Source organism: Notothenia rossii, assembly GCF_949606895.1.
Source record: "Notothenia rossii genome assembly, chromosome: 11".
Lineage (NCBI taxonomy): Eukaryota > Metazoa > Chordata > Actinopteri > Perciformes > Nototheniidae > Notothenia > Notothenia rossii.
This window is the reverse complement of record NC_136910.1, coordinates 15,444,783-15,459,922: the sequence shown is the minus strand read 5'-3', so window position 1 is coordinate 15,459,922 and position 15,140 is coordinate 15,444,783. Positions and strand designations below refer to the sequence as shown.

General features: G+C 39.4%; 1 protein-coding gene across 8 annotated transcripts in view; it reads left to right on the top strand.

The window, feature by feature from the left end:
- Positions 1-13,922, top strand: part of eef2k (eukaryotic elongation factor 2 kinase) — a 36,330-nt gene extending 22,408 nt beyond the window's left edge. For 5 of the 8 annotated variants that reach the window (XM_079660839.1, XM_079660838.1, XM_079660837.1 and 2 more), the window contains 14 exons: positions 1,525-1,696; positions 3,902-4,051; positions 5,697-5,829; positions 5,930-6,057; positions 6,741-6,960; positions 7,040-7,101; positions 7,984-8,061; positions 8,504-8,560; positions 8,752-8,817; positions 9,672-9,803; positions 10,557-10,745; positions 10,822-10,946; positions 12,687-12,865; positions 13,441-13,922. In XM_079660839.1, the coding sequence (XP_079516965.1) occupies positions 1,525-1,696; positions 3,902-4,051; positions 5,697-5,829; positions 5,930-6,057; positions 6,741-6,960; positions 7,040-7,101; positions 7,984-8,061; positions 8,504-8,560; positions 8,752-8,817; positions 9,672-9,803; positions 10,557-10,745; positions 10,822-10,946; positions 12,687-12,865; positions 13,441-13,550 (1,801 nt within the window). In that variant the 3' untranslated portion in view covers positions 13,551-13,922. The remainder of the gene's footprint in view (positions 1-1,524; positions 1,697-3,901; positions 4,052-5,696; positions 5,830-5,929; positions 6,058-6,740; positions 6,961-7,039; positions 7,102-7,983; positions 8,062-8,503; positions 8,561-8,751; positions 8,818-9,671; positions 9,804-10,556; positions 10,746-10,821; positions 10,947-12,686; positions 12,866-13,440) is intronic. The other 3 variants (XM_079660841.1, XM_079660843.1, XM_079660844.1) reach the window with 3 other exon arrangements.
- The last annotated feature ends 1,218 nt before the right edge of the window (positions 13,923-15,140 follow it).

The window sequence follows — 15,140 nt, the reverse complement described above, 5'->3', positions numbered from 1 at the left end:
GAAATGTGCGTTCCCGTGACACGGGGCGCATTTCACGGTGGGGGTGCATCATTTGACACAACACCGGCGCTAACAGTTCACAACCCCCCCCTCCCGTTGACAATTCACCAGCGTGCTCTTCCCCCCGTCAGTTGTGTACAAACCGACGGGTAATAATGGATTTTGACGGAAATGTTATGATCCTGTCCGTCAAAATGACAGACAGCAAACAAGTCTAGCGCAACCTCTGGTACCACACTACATCATATGTTATCATATTGTGGATTTATTATATTATGTATTGTCCTATGTTATTTTTGTGTGCATTTGTTTTGAGGTTATAATTCAGTAGTTATATATATATATATATATATATATATATATATATATATATATATTAGTTATATTCATTAGCCGATTCTTTTGAAAACGAAAAATGGACATGAGACAAACGCAGTAGCATTTGGATGCACTTCAACCAAAACCCAGGCAGTGATAAAGCGCGCCATTTGTAAAGGCAAACTATCCTTTAAAGCAGGGTCAACAAATAATCTCCATCGCCACTTAAAAACAAAGTATCTAATATAAAGAGTTGCGTGAATTTCATTCAAGGCAAGACAACTTTATTTACTTAACACATACAGAGGGTAAATTCAAATTAGTACATTCACTGACATGGATATGGCGCCACCTTGTGTCATGTTTACAAAGAAGATTATTGACATTAGGTCTGGCAATACAGTCAATCATTATCCTGGTGATTATTTCGCTTATTTTCCCTTCAAAGAGCCATAATCACTAATTGCTGCCCAGGCTTAGGGTCCATGTAGAGAGGTGCATCAGAAGGGTCAAAGAGAACAAACTATTTGACAAAGCCATACCACTGTCTGTGTGTGGAAGCATTGAGGAGCTCTTCAATGTGGCTTGCTTCCTGGTCAACTACCAGAACGGACCGCTGTTAAAAGCATGGGCAAGCCTGGGCAGCAATTAGTGATGGGAATTGTCACCCCCGTCGTGCGGGCCGGATGAGAATGTCTGGCCGGCCGGATGTGGCCCGCGGGCCGCCAATTGGTAGTCACTGCTCTGGAAGTTATTCTATTCTAGCGAAAGGGATTTTACTTGATTGAATCCCTGGATTTTTTTACTACAAGCGTATCACTGGCTCGCTGTGTTTAGGCCTCTGCATGAAACTGCAGAATGACAGAGAATAGTCAGATTGTTCCTGTTTAATCCTCAGTTATAAGAGAGGCATTCAACAACCTCCCACTTCAGCTGTTTCCAGTATCCCACAGAAATGTGACAAAACCCAGAGCATGAAAAATACATCTCCTACTTCTAAAAACCCAATCAAGTTTTAAAAAATCTCTACATCCATAATGTTGAAATGCTGTTCCGGTTGGCCTTTAAATACAGTATGTGTGTTTGGAGCAGTTAAATGTTGCTTCAGTTGTGTATATTTATTACGTATGTACTGAGAATACATAACAAAAACTGAAATGCTTCCGTCCTCACTACTGTTGTATCTTATTTCTTATTTCCCTCCAGGAAGAAGTTGTCTAATTTCTCACACAGCAGCAACTGGAAGTCAGCATCTAACTATGTGTCCAAGCAGTACATGGAGACGGTGGACAGGACCCTTTACTTTGAGGACGTCAGGCTGCAAATGGAGGCCAAACTGTGGGGAGAGGAGTACAACCGCCACCGGCCCCCCAAACAGGTACAAGAGCAGTGTGCGAAAAAGTACATGTCCCACCGTCCGGGACGTATTATTTACAATATCGGACAAGTAGATCTTTCAATTGACTTGTCCGGCGGACAAATGACGGCGCGGGGCGGGAAGTGTAGCACAGTGGCAGGGTTGGGAAGCAAAACTCGGTTCCGAGTAGGAACAAATAACAATTGTCCGGTCCCGGGATTGATAAGAGTTGTGAGGACAGGAGGCGAGGCCGATCGAGCCCCGCGGACCGCAGCTCTCTCTCTCTATGCTCCGGATCAGCTGATCGTTGCACGGTGCAGCTCAGCGTCTCTCTCTCTCTCTCTCTCTCTCTCTTTCTACACACAGCGGATCCGCTGCCCGTTTAACAGCCTCATCTTTGTCAAACTTTCTTATGTTCTTTCTCTAACATGTAATGAAGGTTATTAAAAGTTTTAGCTCCTGTGTTGTTAATATTGAGCGCCATTTCCTTTATGAAGTGAAGCAGCCTCCCTGTGTCCTCGCGCTGTCCTCACATCCCCGGACCCCCAGACTCGGAGGAGCACAGGGATGTCAGTATTGTTTATGAAGCAGGGTATAGAAAGTACATTATTGAAATGAAAATACTATTTATTTACTTTTACAAACAGTGAGCAGCTGGGCAGCTGCAGCATGTGTATTGCAGGACATGTGTAAGCGTCTTTGAGTTTTAGAAAATCGCTAGGCCTATAGGCTATAAATATAATTTATTATTATTTTTTGGCCTATGTGTTGGACATGTGTGGTTGGACTCTGTCTCACAGGCAGGTTGCAGTGTAACATCAGAGGAGACTGTACAATTGTACATTCTCAAACTGCACCACTTAGAACTAACTAAACAATGCAGAGATTATTTTTATATAATTGTATTCAATTACCGTAAGAAATTAAACTGTATGAAGTGATTTGTAAATAGAAATACAGATTTGACTTAATGTTTTCATAAATATATTTTTCTCCCAGTTTGTCATGGGACTTATTTTTACCCTCTCAAAGAACCGGAATCTAGAACCGAAAATAACTGGAATTGAAAAGCAGAACCGGAATCGTTAAAATCCAAATGATACCCAACCCTATGTGTGATGCAGTAAAATCTTACCGCTCACTTACATTAGCGGTGTCGTAAAAAACGTGGGAAAATGTAAAATACGATGGCGAAGAAGAAGATTCCAGTGGCCCCAATTTGTGTCCATTCTGGACAAGTGAAAAATGTATTCGGACAAGTAAATTGCCAAACTCACTTGTCCATGGACAAGTACTCTCTAAAAACTTTTCTCACACTGAAGAGAGACATTACAACTCACTGATGTTCCACTATTTAACAAGACAGACAATACTGACGAAACCGGTGATAAAACCTCAAATACACAATCCTTAACCCATGTTATTTTTATGGGAAGTAGTTTAAGCTTAGATTTACTGCAGGCCTGCTACTCATGATTCTATTACTTATTTATTGTTTTTTTGATAAAAGAAAATGCTGAAAAGACATGAAGAATGCAAAAGCTATTATTCTGAAATAAGAATATAGCCAAGCCAATAATCTTTCTGTTAATTGACTTAAGAATGTTTAGATTTATTTTTTGTGAATAAAATGTAGCATGTGACAAGTTGTGATGTCACATGTTGTGTACATTTGTGAATCTTTGATATTTTGAATCAAAACAATTGCTTTTTTTTTTTCATTTAGAATCGATTATAGAAGTATGTATACAATTATAAAGTTATCATCATTTAAAAAAACATATTTAATGATTGCATTCATGTGAACAACACACAAGACAAAAGTTCAAATGTATTTAAACTAAACTTTGACCAATTTTGTTTGTATTTCTTCATTTTCAGGGACTTCAGGAATAACAAGTTCTATATGTGTAAAAACGAATAAGGTTGCGTTAATAACATTTATCGGGAAACTTTCCAATTTAAAAATATTTATAACAAATAACACTAAACTATATCATCATTATGCTCGACATGTCTTTGACTTGGTGTGTAGGATTGCTGTCCTTGAGTAGCAATATTTAGGTTGTTTTTATAAAAAATATATTGGAAATATTAGTTTTTCTTTTAAAGGATCAGAATCGTACATGATAACTATACATTCTGAATGTAATCATGAATAGATTAATTTCCCCCCCACCCCGATAAACAATAAACAAAGTGTTGTTTCCCTCTCTTCATCCTCAGGTGGACATCATGCAGATGTGTGTGATGGAGATGGTGGACAGACCCGGGAAACCTCTCTTCCACCTGGAACATTACATCGAGGGCCAATACATCAAATACAACTCCAACTCTGGCTTTGTGAAGGACGACAACATCCGCCTCACTCCACAGGTAACCATCATCTTCATCACCTTTGGTATGAATACAGTTGGAGTAGAGTGTAGCATCCCTCTATCCCCCTCTGTATGCATACTCTGCAATTTAGACACAAGCTCAACAAAACTCCACTACTTGTGGCCCTGACTATTGCCAAGAAAAAAATATTACTAAACTGGAAAAGTAGGAAAAAGATCAGCATAACACAATGGCTAGAGCTCTTAACACAACACATATCAATTAAACCTTTTATAAAGAAGAATTTAACAAAACGTACTTAAGATGAATCTCCTTACCACTGACCGCTAATGCCACTACACAACAACACAATAAGAATGTATAATATTACACCGAACCACCCTGTAAAGACTTCATGAAAGTTATCCAAACATACTTCCCCTCTCTTCACTCACAAATGTGTATGTGCCCTTTAATGTTTTGTAATCTTTACCGTTCCTTCTGTATTTGTTAGTATCTGTTCTTCGACCACATGTGTATGCAGGATTGGTGGATACAAAAGTACCGTACTTTTCGGACTATAAGGCGCACCTGAATATAAGCCGCAGCAGCTAAATTGAATGATGTGTCCATATATAAGCCGCACTGGACTATAAGCCGCAGGTGTTTTAATGTTTAATTACCATATGTAAGGGTTCGTGCACAGAGGGGATTGTCGGGAAAGAGATGGCTGTTTGAGGAAGCTCCCATGTATTAACATTTCAACAAGTTGCATATAGCCTACAGTAGTACCATAACAAAAAACAAAGCTTACAGCGCTTGACGAGGCAATATCAATGGCTAAATTAAATGTGTTTTTTTAAAAGTGCAAAATAAAGTGCCTGTAACACGACAGTAAGCGCGTAAGCCTAAAGTTGCAGTAACACGGCTGCTTAAAATATACGGTAATCAGCCTACCAGAAAAGTCATTAATCCTCGTCTTCATCTTTTAGGCTAAGGTGCAGTACACGGCTGTAACCAGAAAAGTCAATTCATTAATCCTCATCCTCATCTTCAGTGTCGGAAACGAACAGGCTCAGGTTGGCTTCGTCAGCCACTCTCCTCTCTCCTTCGTTGTCGCTCTCAAAACCAACAAACTCCTCTTCGTCACTGTCGGAATCGAACAGCCTCTGAGGGGCCTCAGCTGTGGCGGCGTCCTCCTCTTCATGACGCAGCAGTCCAGCCTTTCGGAACCCGTTGGTGATCGTGGATGTTTTGACACTCCTCCACGCTGTCAGGATCCACTCGCAAACTTGAGCGGGTTTGTGCATGAAAACTTCCTTTGCACAAACTGTCTTGCTCTCGTTCTGTCTCTCGTACCACTCTCGGTTCCACTTTTACTTTTTCACGCTACCTGTCTCACTCTTTTCCGGCCTCCAGTTTTTCCTGCTGGAGCCCGCCGCTTAAAGGTGGGTGGAGCGGACCGGCCATAGAGCCCATAGAGTTAAAGGTAGTGGACTGTAACCTGTAAAATCCATAGATTTAGGAGGTCCCCTAGTGGCCGTTAGCTGTAAAAATCCATAGATTAGCCGCACCGTTATATAAGCCGCAGGCTCGAAAAATGGGAAAAAAGGCGCGGCTTATAGTCCGAAAAGTATGGTTAATAGATACAGGTTAGAGCTTGTCACTACTTAATCCTTTTAATTTATTTTGCATCCAAAAGGCCTTCAGTCACTTCACGTTTGAGCGGTCGGGCCACCAGCTGATCGTGGTGGACATCCAGGGGGTCGGAGATATCTACACCGACCCTCAGATCCACACAGAGCAAGGGACGGACTTTGGAGATGGAAATCTAGGTAGAGTTTGCTTTTTAATATTGATAAACGTCTGAATATGTGAAGTTTGGTAAGAAATCATTTCAAGAGGCTCTATATGTTGACCCTGCCTGTGTTCCAGGTGTGCGAGGCATGGCGCTGTTCTTCCACTCCCACCTGTGTAACAAGATCTGCAAGAGTATGGGCCTGACGCCCTTTGACCTTTCCCCCGCAGAGAAGTCGCAGCTGGACTGCACCAACAAACTGCTTGTAATTTTAACATTTTCACATGAATAAATATAGTGTCAGACAAGGACAGAAATCAGCAGTGGGTCAGGTTAAAACTGTTCTTCAAATCATGATGGTAATAAAAAGCATTTATTGCATTTCATGTTGTTCACTGTTGCCATATTTACCCGCTCTGGGATTTTATTTCCTGTAATATAAGAAAATACGATTTTTCAAAAATATTTTCTTTATTATTTTGGGCAGTGTCAGGACCATGGACATGAATCAATCCTGCCCTTTTTGATCCCAGTGCCTGAATAAAATAAACAGTTACAAAGAATAAAAAGATAAAGGCATAAATATTAGAAATAGCCTCAAGTCCATGACTTGGAAGAATACTAAAAAGTAGAAAAATGGATATCGGAGCTCATATGATAAGATATACAATCAGCCAAATAGATGTTTAGATGCATACATTAGAAATAATATATAAATGTTGGAGAAAAAAGTGTGAAAATAGAATGTGCTGTTTGAGGGAACTAGTAAATACGTAGCCGAATATAGTAAAACATTAAAATAAATCTTAATTGATATAATTGCAGAAATATAATAATTTCCATTAACTGATGCCTTTCCACAGATAGGATATTTTACAGTTACCTTCAGTGTAGTCTGTCAGTGCTGTTGCTATTTCCTTAAGAGTGATTGATCTCGTTTTATTTCAGAAGTCAGCCAAGACGGTGCTGCGGGGCTGCGAGGAGCCCTGTGGATCCCCTCGAGTCCGCACCCTGTCAGTAGGCCGGGCCCCCCCGCTGTTATCCCGCCTGTCTGAGACGTCCTCCACAGACGAGAGCATGAGTGACGCAGACTCTGTCCCATGCTCCCCTCTCATTCTGCCCTGCTCCCCACTGGCTGCTCATGGATACCTGGGAAGGTCCCCCATCTGTACGTTTCCAAACAATATTTTAACATTAAGCTTCTGCATGTCCCCACTGTTAATATGTTTTTTTATTTCCACTTGCAGGCTCATCTTTTACTGGCATGTATGAACGTGAAAGAAAGAATAACAACACAGGAGAACGGAAGGTGAGCTTGACTCTAGAGCAGCGGTGCCCAACCTGTGGGCCGCGGCCCCCTAGTGGTCCTCGAAGGCATTGCAAGTGGGCCTCCAAATTATTATTTTTATTTTTTTGTACAGGGTAAAGACACAAACATGGACATAACAAAATCATATAGGAGATGACATTACCATCTCAGACAACAAAAAAACAAAAACAGAAGAAATAAAGATACAGTCAGTAGGATCACTTCAACATTTCAAAAACAAAAATAGGTTAATAAAAAAAATACCACCAAAAACAGCATATAGCATATTTATTGTTCCTTTAGTTGCTCTCTTTAGAGCTCATTATTTCCCATCTCATGGCGTGTTGAGCCACCCTTTGATTTTTTTGTGGCAATAATCTTTTCCAAAAGAAATTGTATTTTTAATCTACTCTTCAAACACCTTATATTAAGATTACTCCTTGATTGACTTTAAAAAATATGTATTTTAGCCATCAGAATAGTTGTATTTATTAACTGTGTCAACCAAATAATTTGCAAAACATTATGATTTATGTGGAAACATTTTCATTAAGATCTTTTTTTATTTTAACCTCTTTTCCTTTCTCTTTCTTGATCCTCCTTAGCAACGGTCATTACAGTCCTTGACAGCGGTCTGTTCTACTGGATTTGCAACGTGTCATGTTCTGAATTGACCAATCAGAACTTTATTTAGCCTCCGTATTGTTTATGGTTGAATGTGGGCCGCGAACAAATGTTTGGTTCTTAAGTGGGCCCTGAGTTGGAAAAGGTTGGGAACCGAGGAAACATACAGATTGAATTTAGAGCTGTATTCAACAGACTGCTGCCCCACATCTCACCTGTCGCTATACTGATTATTTGTAATACATTTTTTGTCTACAGGATTCTGAGAGTGGAGGGGACAGCGGCTGTCCCAGCGAGAGAAGGAGTGATGGTGATCCAAATGACCACGTAGACGGGGTAAACACTTTAATTTCACCTTCATTCGATTTAACTTCAGTGAAAAGACAAAGTCCAGGATTTATGTGTAGTAATGTGTCACGGAAAATCAGTTTACATACAGATAAAGAATGCAAATATATATTTTTGTGTGTGTCCGGCATATAAAAAATAGACGTTTAACATATTTTCAATGTTTTAGTTTGAATAAAAAAGTTATTTATAGTGTCCAAATAAGATTAGAAGTACCAATATGTTTTACACCTTGTTTTATTATATTTTTAGACACACATACTTTGACATATTTTCGCAAGCGAACTTTATTTATTTATTTCAAACATTATTATAACCTGACAAGTTAGACTTTTCTTATTTCTGCAATTCACAATGTTTCTTTTGTGAACATGACTGAGGCTTTCCTACTGTAGGTTTTACAAATGTATGTTGTATTACCATCCCGTAGGTCCATCATCGCATCCAAAGACATTACTCTGAGTCGGATGACGACAGTGTCAGACGGGTAAACAAACGTAGTGTCAACAGTGTTTACATGTCATAATAATCATCAACATAATCACATAATCCTCTTAACTTTTCTCACCCTTTTTTACTTTCCCCCCTTTTGTTTCTCACACATTAATTCAACAACAGAAGTCTTTCCTCACCTTCCTCTATGTTTAGCTCCTCATAATCTGTGTGTTCCCTCATTAGAGGAAGATGGTAGCTTCTCCAAGAGTCTCTTCAAACTTACATTTTGACAATGCTGACGACGACTCGGTGATTATCTGCATGGAGGCTCGTTCAGACGTTTCACTGCTTATGGCTTTATCAAGCATGAATCTCTGGCTAAAGGACCAACTTGAAATCTAAATGCACATTATTCCTTACTTGTGGTTCTATTTATCAATCTAGATTGTTTTGGTGTGAGTTAGTGAGGGTTGGGGATCTTACCGTAGATATATCTCATATAAAATGGAAGTAGACGGCACTGGCCTGTGGTGGTCAAAGCAGCAAAAAATACATTTAAAACTCAACAGAAATGTATCTTTTTGTGTTGAAATGATAACCAAAGACCTTGTTGTGATTAGAGACTTTTAGGAACTATTTTATGTCCACCAAAAGAAATCCGGCGCCAAACCATGCATGCTTCCGTCTGCATGGTGATACAATTGGTTGGTAGTTTGCTCAAAAATATCATTTCTTTATTTTGGGGCAAACTGTCCCTTTTTGAGATTTTACAAGATTCCTCAAGAAGCCCCTCTTACCAGATCCAATCTAGCTTTATTTTCAGAGTGAAGGAAAAAGCTAAATACAAAGAATTCCAACATGACATTTGGAACCGAATCACCATCTACCTCTGTGTCAGCAGCTCCGCCATCCAGTGTGTGCCCCTGTTCCCATTCGTTACCTGATGTTGTCAGTCACTAAACCCATCAGGGATGTACTCCTCCAGCTCTGTCATTGATCAGAGCACATAAGAACGTCTGACTTTTCTGAATGGGTACACTCCTGAGTGTGTGAGCAGTGTGATTTTGTCAGCTTGCACTTGATTTGCCCTCATCATTGACTTGTTTTATGATGTTGTGATCATTCCTGCTCCTCCTGTAAATCTTGACTTTATCTTCTTGTAGATGACAGAGGAGAAGTGGAGCTTCTACCATTCGTCCCGCTCTCACGTCCACCGGTCCTCCTGTGTGGCCACGGAGATGGAGCGACTCGAAGCTCTGATGCAGAAGAAAATAGGCCAGTCCATCCTCGGAAAGGTAACGCATTCATGTTCATTTTTTATTAATTCAGATGATATTAGTGGCAGGAAAAAAGGATTTGAATGTACATACACATGATTGCATCCTATCTAAACTAGACACCTCACACATAGACTTTTTAATCATGGCAGTCAAAAAGCAACACATATTAAAGGCCGTGCTATTCTATCTTCATATTTTAAGATCTTCCTGGTTATGTCTCAACATTTTTTTATATTATTAACTTTTTATCCAACTGTTTTTTTAGTTAGCTTGCAACATGCATAGAACATCTTCCAATAAGGAAGAATGTCTGAAATTAGAAGACACAGATTGTTTTTAGTTAAAACAAACATATGCAGTGAAAAGTGTAGCTGTAAAATGAAACTAAATATAAATGATATCCTTTTTAAGTAAAAAAACAAACAAATGAAATGCTATTGATATCAGATTAAAAAAACATTTAACAACCATATTGAAAAAAAGCTTCATTGTCAAGTGCTCAAGTGGATTCCCAAAAGGTTTTCACAAATCCTACACAATTCTCCAACCATGAATTCTGTATTTATATGAAGCCAGATACATCAGAGACATTTTACCTGGCTTTATCAAAGGTTTACTAAAACTAAACCACCTCTGAAATAAACAAAACAATAAGTATCAATTGTCCCTGAAAACTTGGTTGGACTAAAATGAGGTCAGCAGTCGATCAAGAGGCACCAAGGTTCTGTGTGTTCCTCAGCGTGTTTCTGCTCTCTCCCCTCCGCCCAGGTGCACCTGGGGATGGTGTGTTACCATGAAGCGGGTCGGTTCTGTGAGAAGGATGAGCAGTGGGACCAGGACTCGGCCATGATGCACCTGGAGAGAGCGGCGCAGTGCGGGGAGCTGGAGGCCATCGTGGCTCTGGGACAGTGCTGCATGCAGCTGCCGCATCACATCCTGCCAGACATGCAGCTGGAGGTACCTCAGTTTATTTAGACTTTTGTCTTTTTACAACGTACAAATATGTGTTCTTATAAGTCTGTGTTGTTGGCAGGATAACGCCGGAAACAGGATGAAAGGCTTTAAGTATCTGCTGCTGGCTGCTGAGTCCGGTGACCGGTCTTCTATGATCACAGTGGCCCGAGCCTTTGATTCTGGGATCAATCTTTCAGCTGACAGGTCAGTGAAGCAACCTGTCTGAGTTCAAACTGTCAAAATCTGGACTTGGATTGTGTATGGATTTGTGGGTAAAGACTCACACAGAACCTGGTCCAACAGTCATGGTTATACTGCCCCCTAGAGCAGTGGTTCCCAACCCGGGGGGCGTGCCCCCCTTGGGGGGGCGCCAAAGATCGCAGGGGGGGCGCCAGGCCTCAGATGATTTGAGGCTAAATATCCTAATTAGACTTTTTTTTTATTAGACGCAATACATGATTGTCACTAAAAGCCTTGTCTCTACATTACAATAACATATAAAAATAATTGATTAATTAATTTGAATAAAAATTCAAGTTAGTAGCTATTAAAGGCATAAAAAGACAGCAATGTATAATTCTTTCTTTAAATAGAAATGTTTCTTCTGCCCGTAAAGTGTCCAAGCCAGGCTTTTCTGGATAAGCGCATTTTTCAAACATAGCCATTGTCCATGCCGGTTTCAGTTGGATTATTTGTCACAGTTGCTCCAATCAGATCGGTCTCCTCCATTTTGTAGATTATTTACGACTTTTGAATCCACATAAACAGGCTTACTTTGAGCATGTGTTTTAAACAGTTTAATCCCTTTGTGAATTGTTTCCACTTGCGGCATCCTTTAATTTCTTCATACAGCGGGAATCCAAATGAATTAATCCTGAGTCCAATAACCATCAGTCACTCCAATAGTGCTCCTTAATGACGCTTTCGTCCTCCTTTAACAAAATACTTCACATTCATCCAGTTTGGGACAGTAGTTGTAGCATTTTTGAGATTTTTTTAACTTTAATTATCGCTGTTGCGCGCCCCCCCCCCCCCCTAAACTTCTTTACTCAAGTAAAAGTAAAGAAGCATGGGCTTCGAAATGTACTTAAGTAAAAAGTACCCATAACTACCAGCTGTTTGAAAGAGTAACTGACCTCCTTTTTATATTAATGGAACAATAATGTCATGGTTAGCTAATGAATGTTTTAATGCTAAATGACAACGTTTTCGTTGGTCCCTCTTCTTTAGAGAAGACCAGGAAATGATGGATACAAGGATCGTGTTCAAATCAATAGGCACGCAATGAACCTAAATAATAATGATCTCACCTCCAAACACACATTCAAACTAAAGTAACCAGCCTGTTTTGAAAATGTAAGAAGTATAAAGTGCAGGTATTTGTGTTAAAAATGTAAGACGTAAAAGTAAAAAGTCGTCAGAAAAATAAGAAGTGGAGTAAAGTACTGATACCAGAAAAGTGTACTTAAAGGTGGGGTAGGTAATTCACTTCAGAAACACTTTTTGTTATATTCCATGGAATGCTCTTAACATCCCGATAGCAGGGAATATATTAAATGCTTTGACAATAAATCCATAAAAAAATGTCATCTGTGGAAGCCGTAGCGCTGTAAAAAGCACGACCAATCATTTTAGACGGCCCGGCTAAAGTAACTGGATGGCCTACCTGCCTGTCAGCCTTCCATCTGTGCACAAGCTTATCTCGTGCCCTCATTGGTCATGTTCATGTGTGTTGGAGGAGGGGCTCTGTAAGGAAGTCTGAAGGAAGAGGCAGATTTTTTCCGGTTGTGTATTTTGAAATTCTAGCGCACTCGAGCTGGTTCCTCCAAAATTACCTACCCCACCTTTAAGTACAGTAACAAAGTATTTGTACTCCATTACTTCCCGCCTCTGCGTTTTACCGTTTTTGATGCAAATGGTGATATTTTTTTTCGAATTGTATAGAAAGCAGGACTGGGCGGAAGCCGTTCACTGGTATGAAAATGCCTTGAACATGACGGACTATGACGAGGGCGGAGAGTTCGATGGGATTCAGGACGAGCCTCGTTACCTGCTGCTGGCCAGAGTGGCAGAGATGTACCAGGAGGGAGGGTGCAGCCTCACCCCAGACCCCCAGAGAGCAGGTTTGAATCCATGCTGGCTTACCCACCTCCTCCAATGTAGATGATACTCAAAAGATAGATTTCATGTGCCTTGAGAACAGTTTGCTGCTAATGGGCAAATTTGTTAAATAGATGAGGCTTTTTATTATCATGCAATTGTTGGTCATGGGATTCATTGACAGTGAGAAAAGTCAAGACTATCACAAGCCTTGTCCTAACTGCTGAGAGTTTCACATTAAAAGCCATTAATTCTGCCAATGTTGCAGATGTTTGCCTCCAACTTGGGTCGTCGCGATATACCGTTATTGATTATATCCTTGATATTTAAAAAGAATGAAATATTGATATCATATAAATAATCCAGCTCCTCTTAAATCATTTCTGCTGGTATGGTTACAGACTCTCTCTCCACACCTCTACACTATGAAAAAAAGAAACAAAGCGCACAATACATTTGAATGATATCATTTTAATGTTTGTTTTTTTAAAATACCATTATGATATCGGCATTGTGAGTTCTCTTGGCACTGATAATCATGAAGTGAAATCTGATGATGTGACCTCCTCCTAACCTCTCCACCCATCTCTCCCTGCAGGTGATCTGTTCACAGAAGCCGCAGAGGCTGCCATGGAGGCCATGAAAGGTCGATTGGCTAACCAGTATTACATGAAAGCTGAAGAAGCATGGGCGTTAATGGAGGAATAATTCTGGACACACATTCTTTAACAGAAAAGGCTACGGGAGATAATGTTTTCAAATTCAGAAGGATATCACCTGATTGGCTACAGTTTACATGTTTTTTATTACAATATTTTTTTAAATATTTGTTCGCATGCGCATGTGTTCAGCCTTTGAGGATTTCAGGTTCGGGTTCCTGAATCCTGTGTTCTTCAATTTCCCATCTCCCATTGCCTAAATGTATGTGGTTGTATGAAAGAGAAGGTCTGGAGTGTGAAATAAAGAAAATGGTTTACTTATTTTGACCCAAATGTTATGCAAGAATGCATGTAAATAATAAAAAAAAAGATTGGAGTTTCAAACTGATGAATAAAGTTCACTTTTTATGGGTAAACTAAACACTTTTCATTATTCTTTCCTGTTCTTTCTCTCCGGTGAACGAGAGCTTTGAACCTCACTTTACAATAAAAACAAAAAGTCATAAGCATTTAAATAAGTCAATAAGTTTAAAAACACATTCCTTATAAAAAATAAGCTACTCTGCATAACAGTAATCTGAAATACAAAATTAATTTATGTAACAAAAACACTTAACACCACTCATCCAATTACAAATAGAGAATCTACTGTACGTTAACGCTGTTTAAGTAGATACGGTATTAAGAGTTTAAGAGACATCCTTTGTAGAACATGTACATGCTTTCATGTTAACAAACAGCATGATCTTTCAATCACTGCCCATCATGTTTTGACACATAGTATTCCATTAAAAATGTGAAAAATATAAAAGTTAATTGCTATACTTTTTGGGCTTATTGTTGCACATGGGTAGTACATTCTTAACTCAAGTTGTGTAAATCTTGAAGTGAAGATTTTAACTACTGTTAATATTATTTCAAATTGACCTCGTAAAGTATATATTTTAACTCCTAATAGTGTGCTTTTAAACTCTTTAGGAGTTGTTTATTGTATTCTAATGGTGTTAATATTTTACACTCCAATACATATTCTAACACTGTAAAAAACACAAGAACATGCCATTAAAGTTTAGATGTGAAAAATAATGCATTTATACTATTAATGCATTTATGGGTTTTTCTTTAGCGCCACTAGAGGGAGACAGAGTAAAGGCCTGGGCTCGAACCTGGATCTTGGAACTCTTCTGCCAGCTATCTAACCCTACTCTACTTCTATCATTTAGTATTTAGTTACTTATATATTTGTTAATGTGTTTTTATTTATTTTTCAAAATACATATCTGTCTTCAACACTCACGACTACCAGATCCCCCTGAACAACGGAGGGACGAGGAATGAATCTGCACCAGATTCATTCCTGGCTCGCCGATAACAAATTATCATTACACCTGGGTAAAACAGAGTCCATTCTCTTCGGTTCGAAACATAATCTCAGCAAATCCGACGACTTCTCAGTTGCAGTGGGTGACATTATTGTCACAAGTAAGAAGGAAATTACATACCTAGGATCTATTCTTGAGGCAAACCTCTCCTGTGACAAAATGGCATCCAATGTAATAAAAAAAGTCAATCAAAGAACTAGATTCCTATACCGGATCTCCTCTCTGGTAAACAAAAACACCCTGAAAACTCTGGCAGG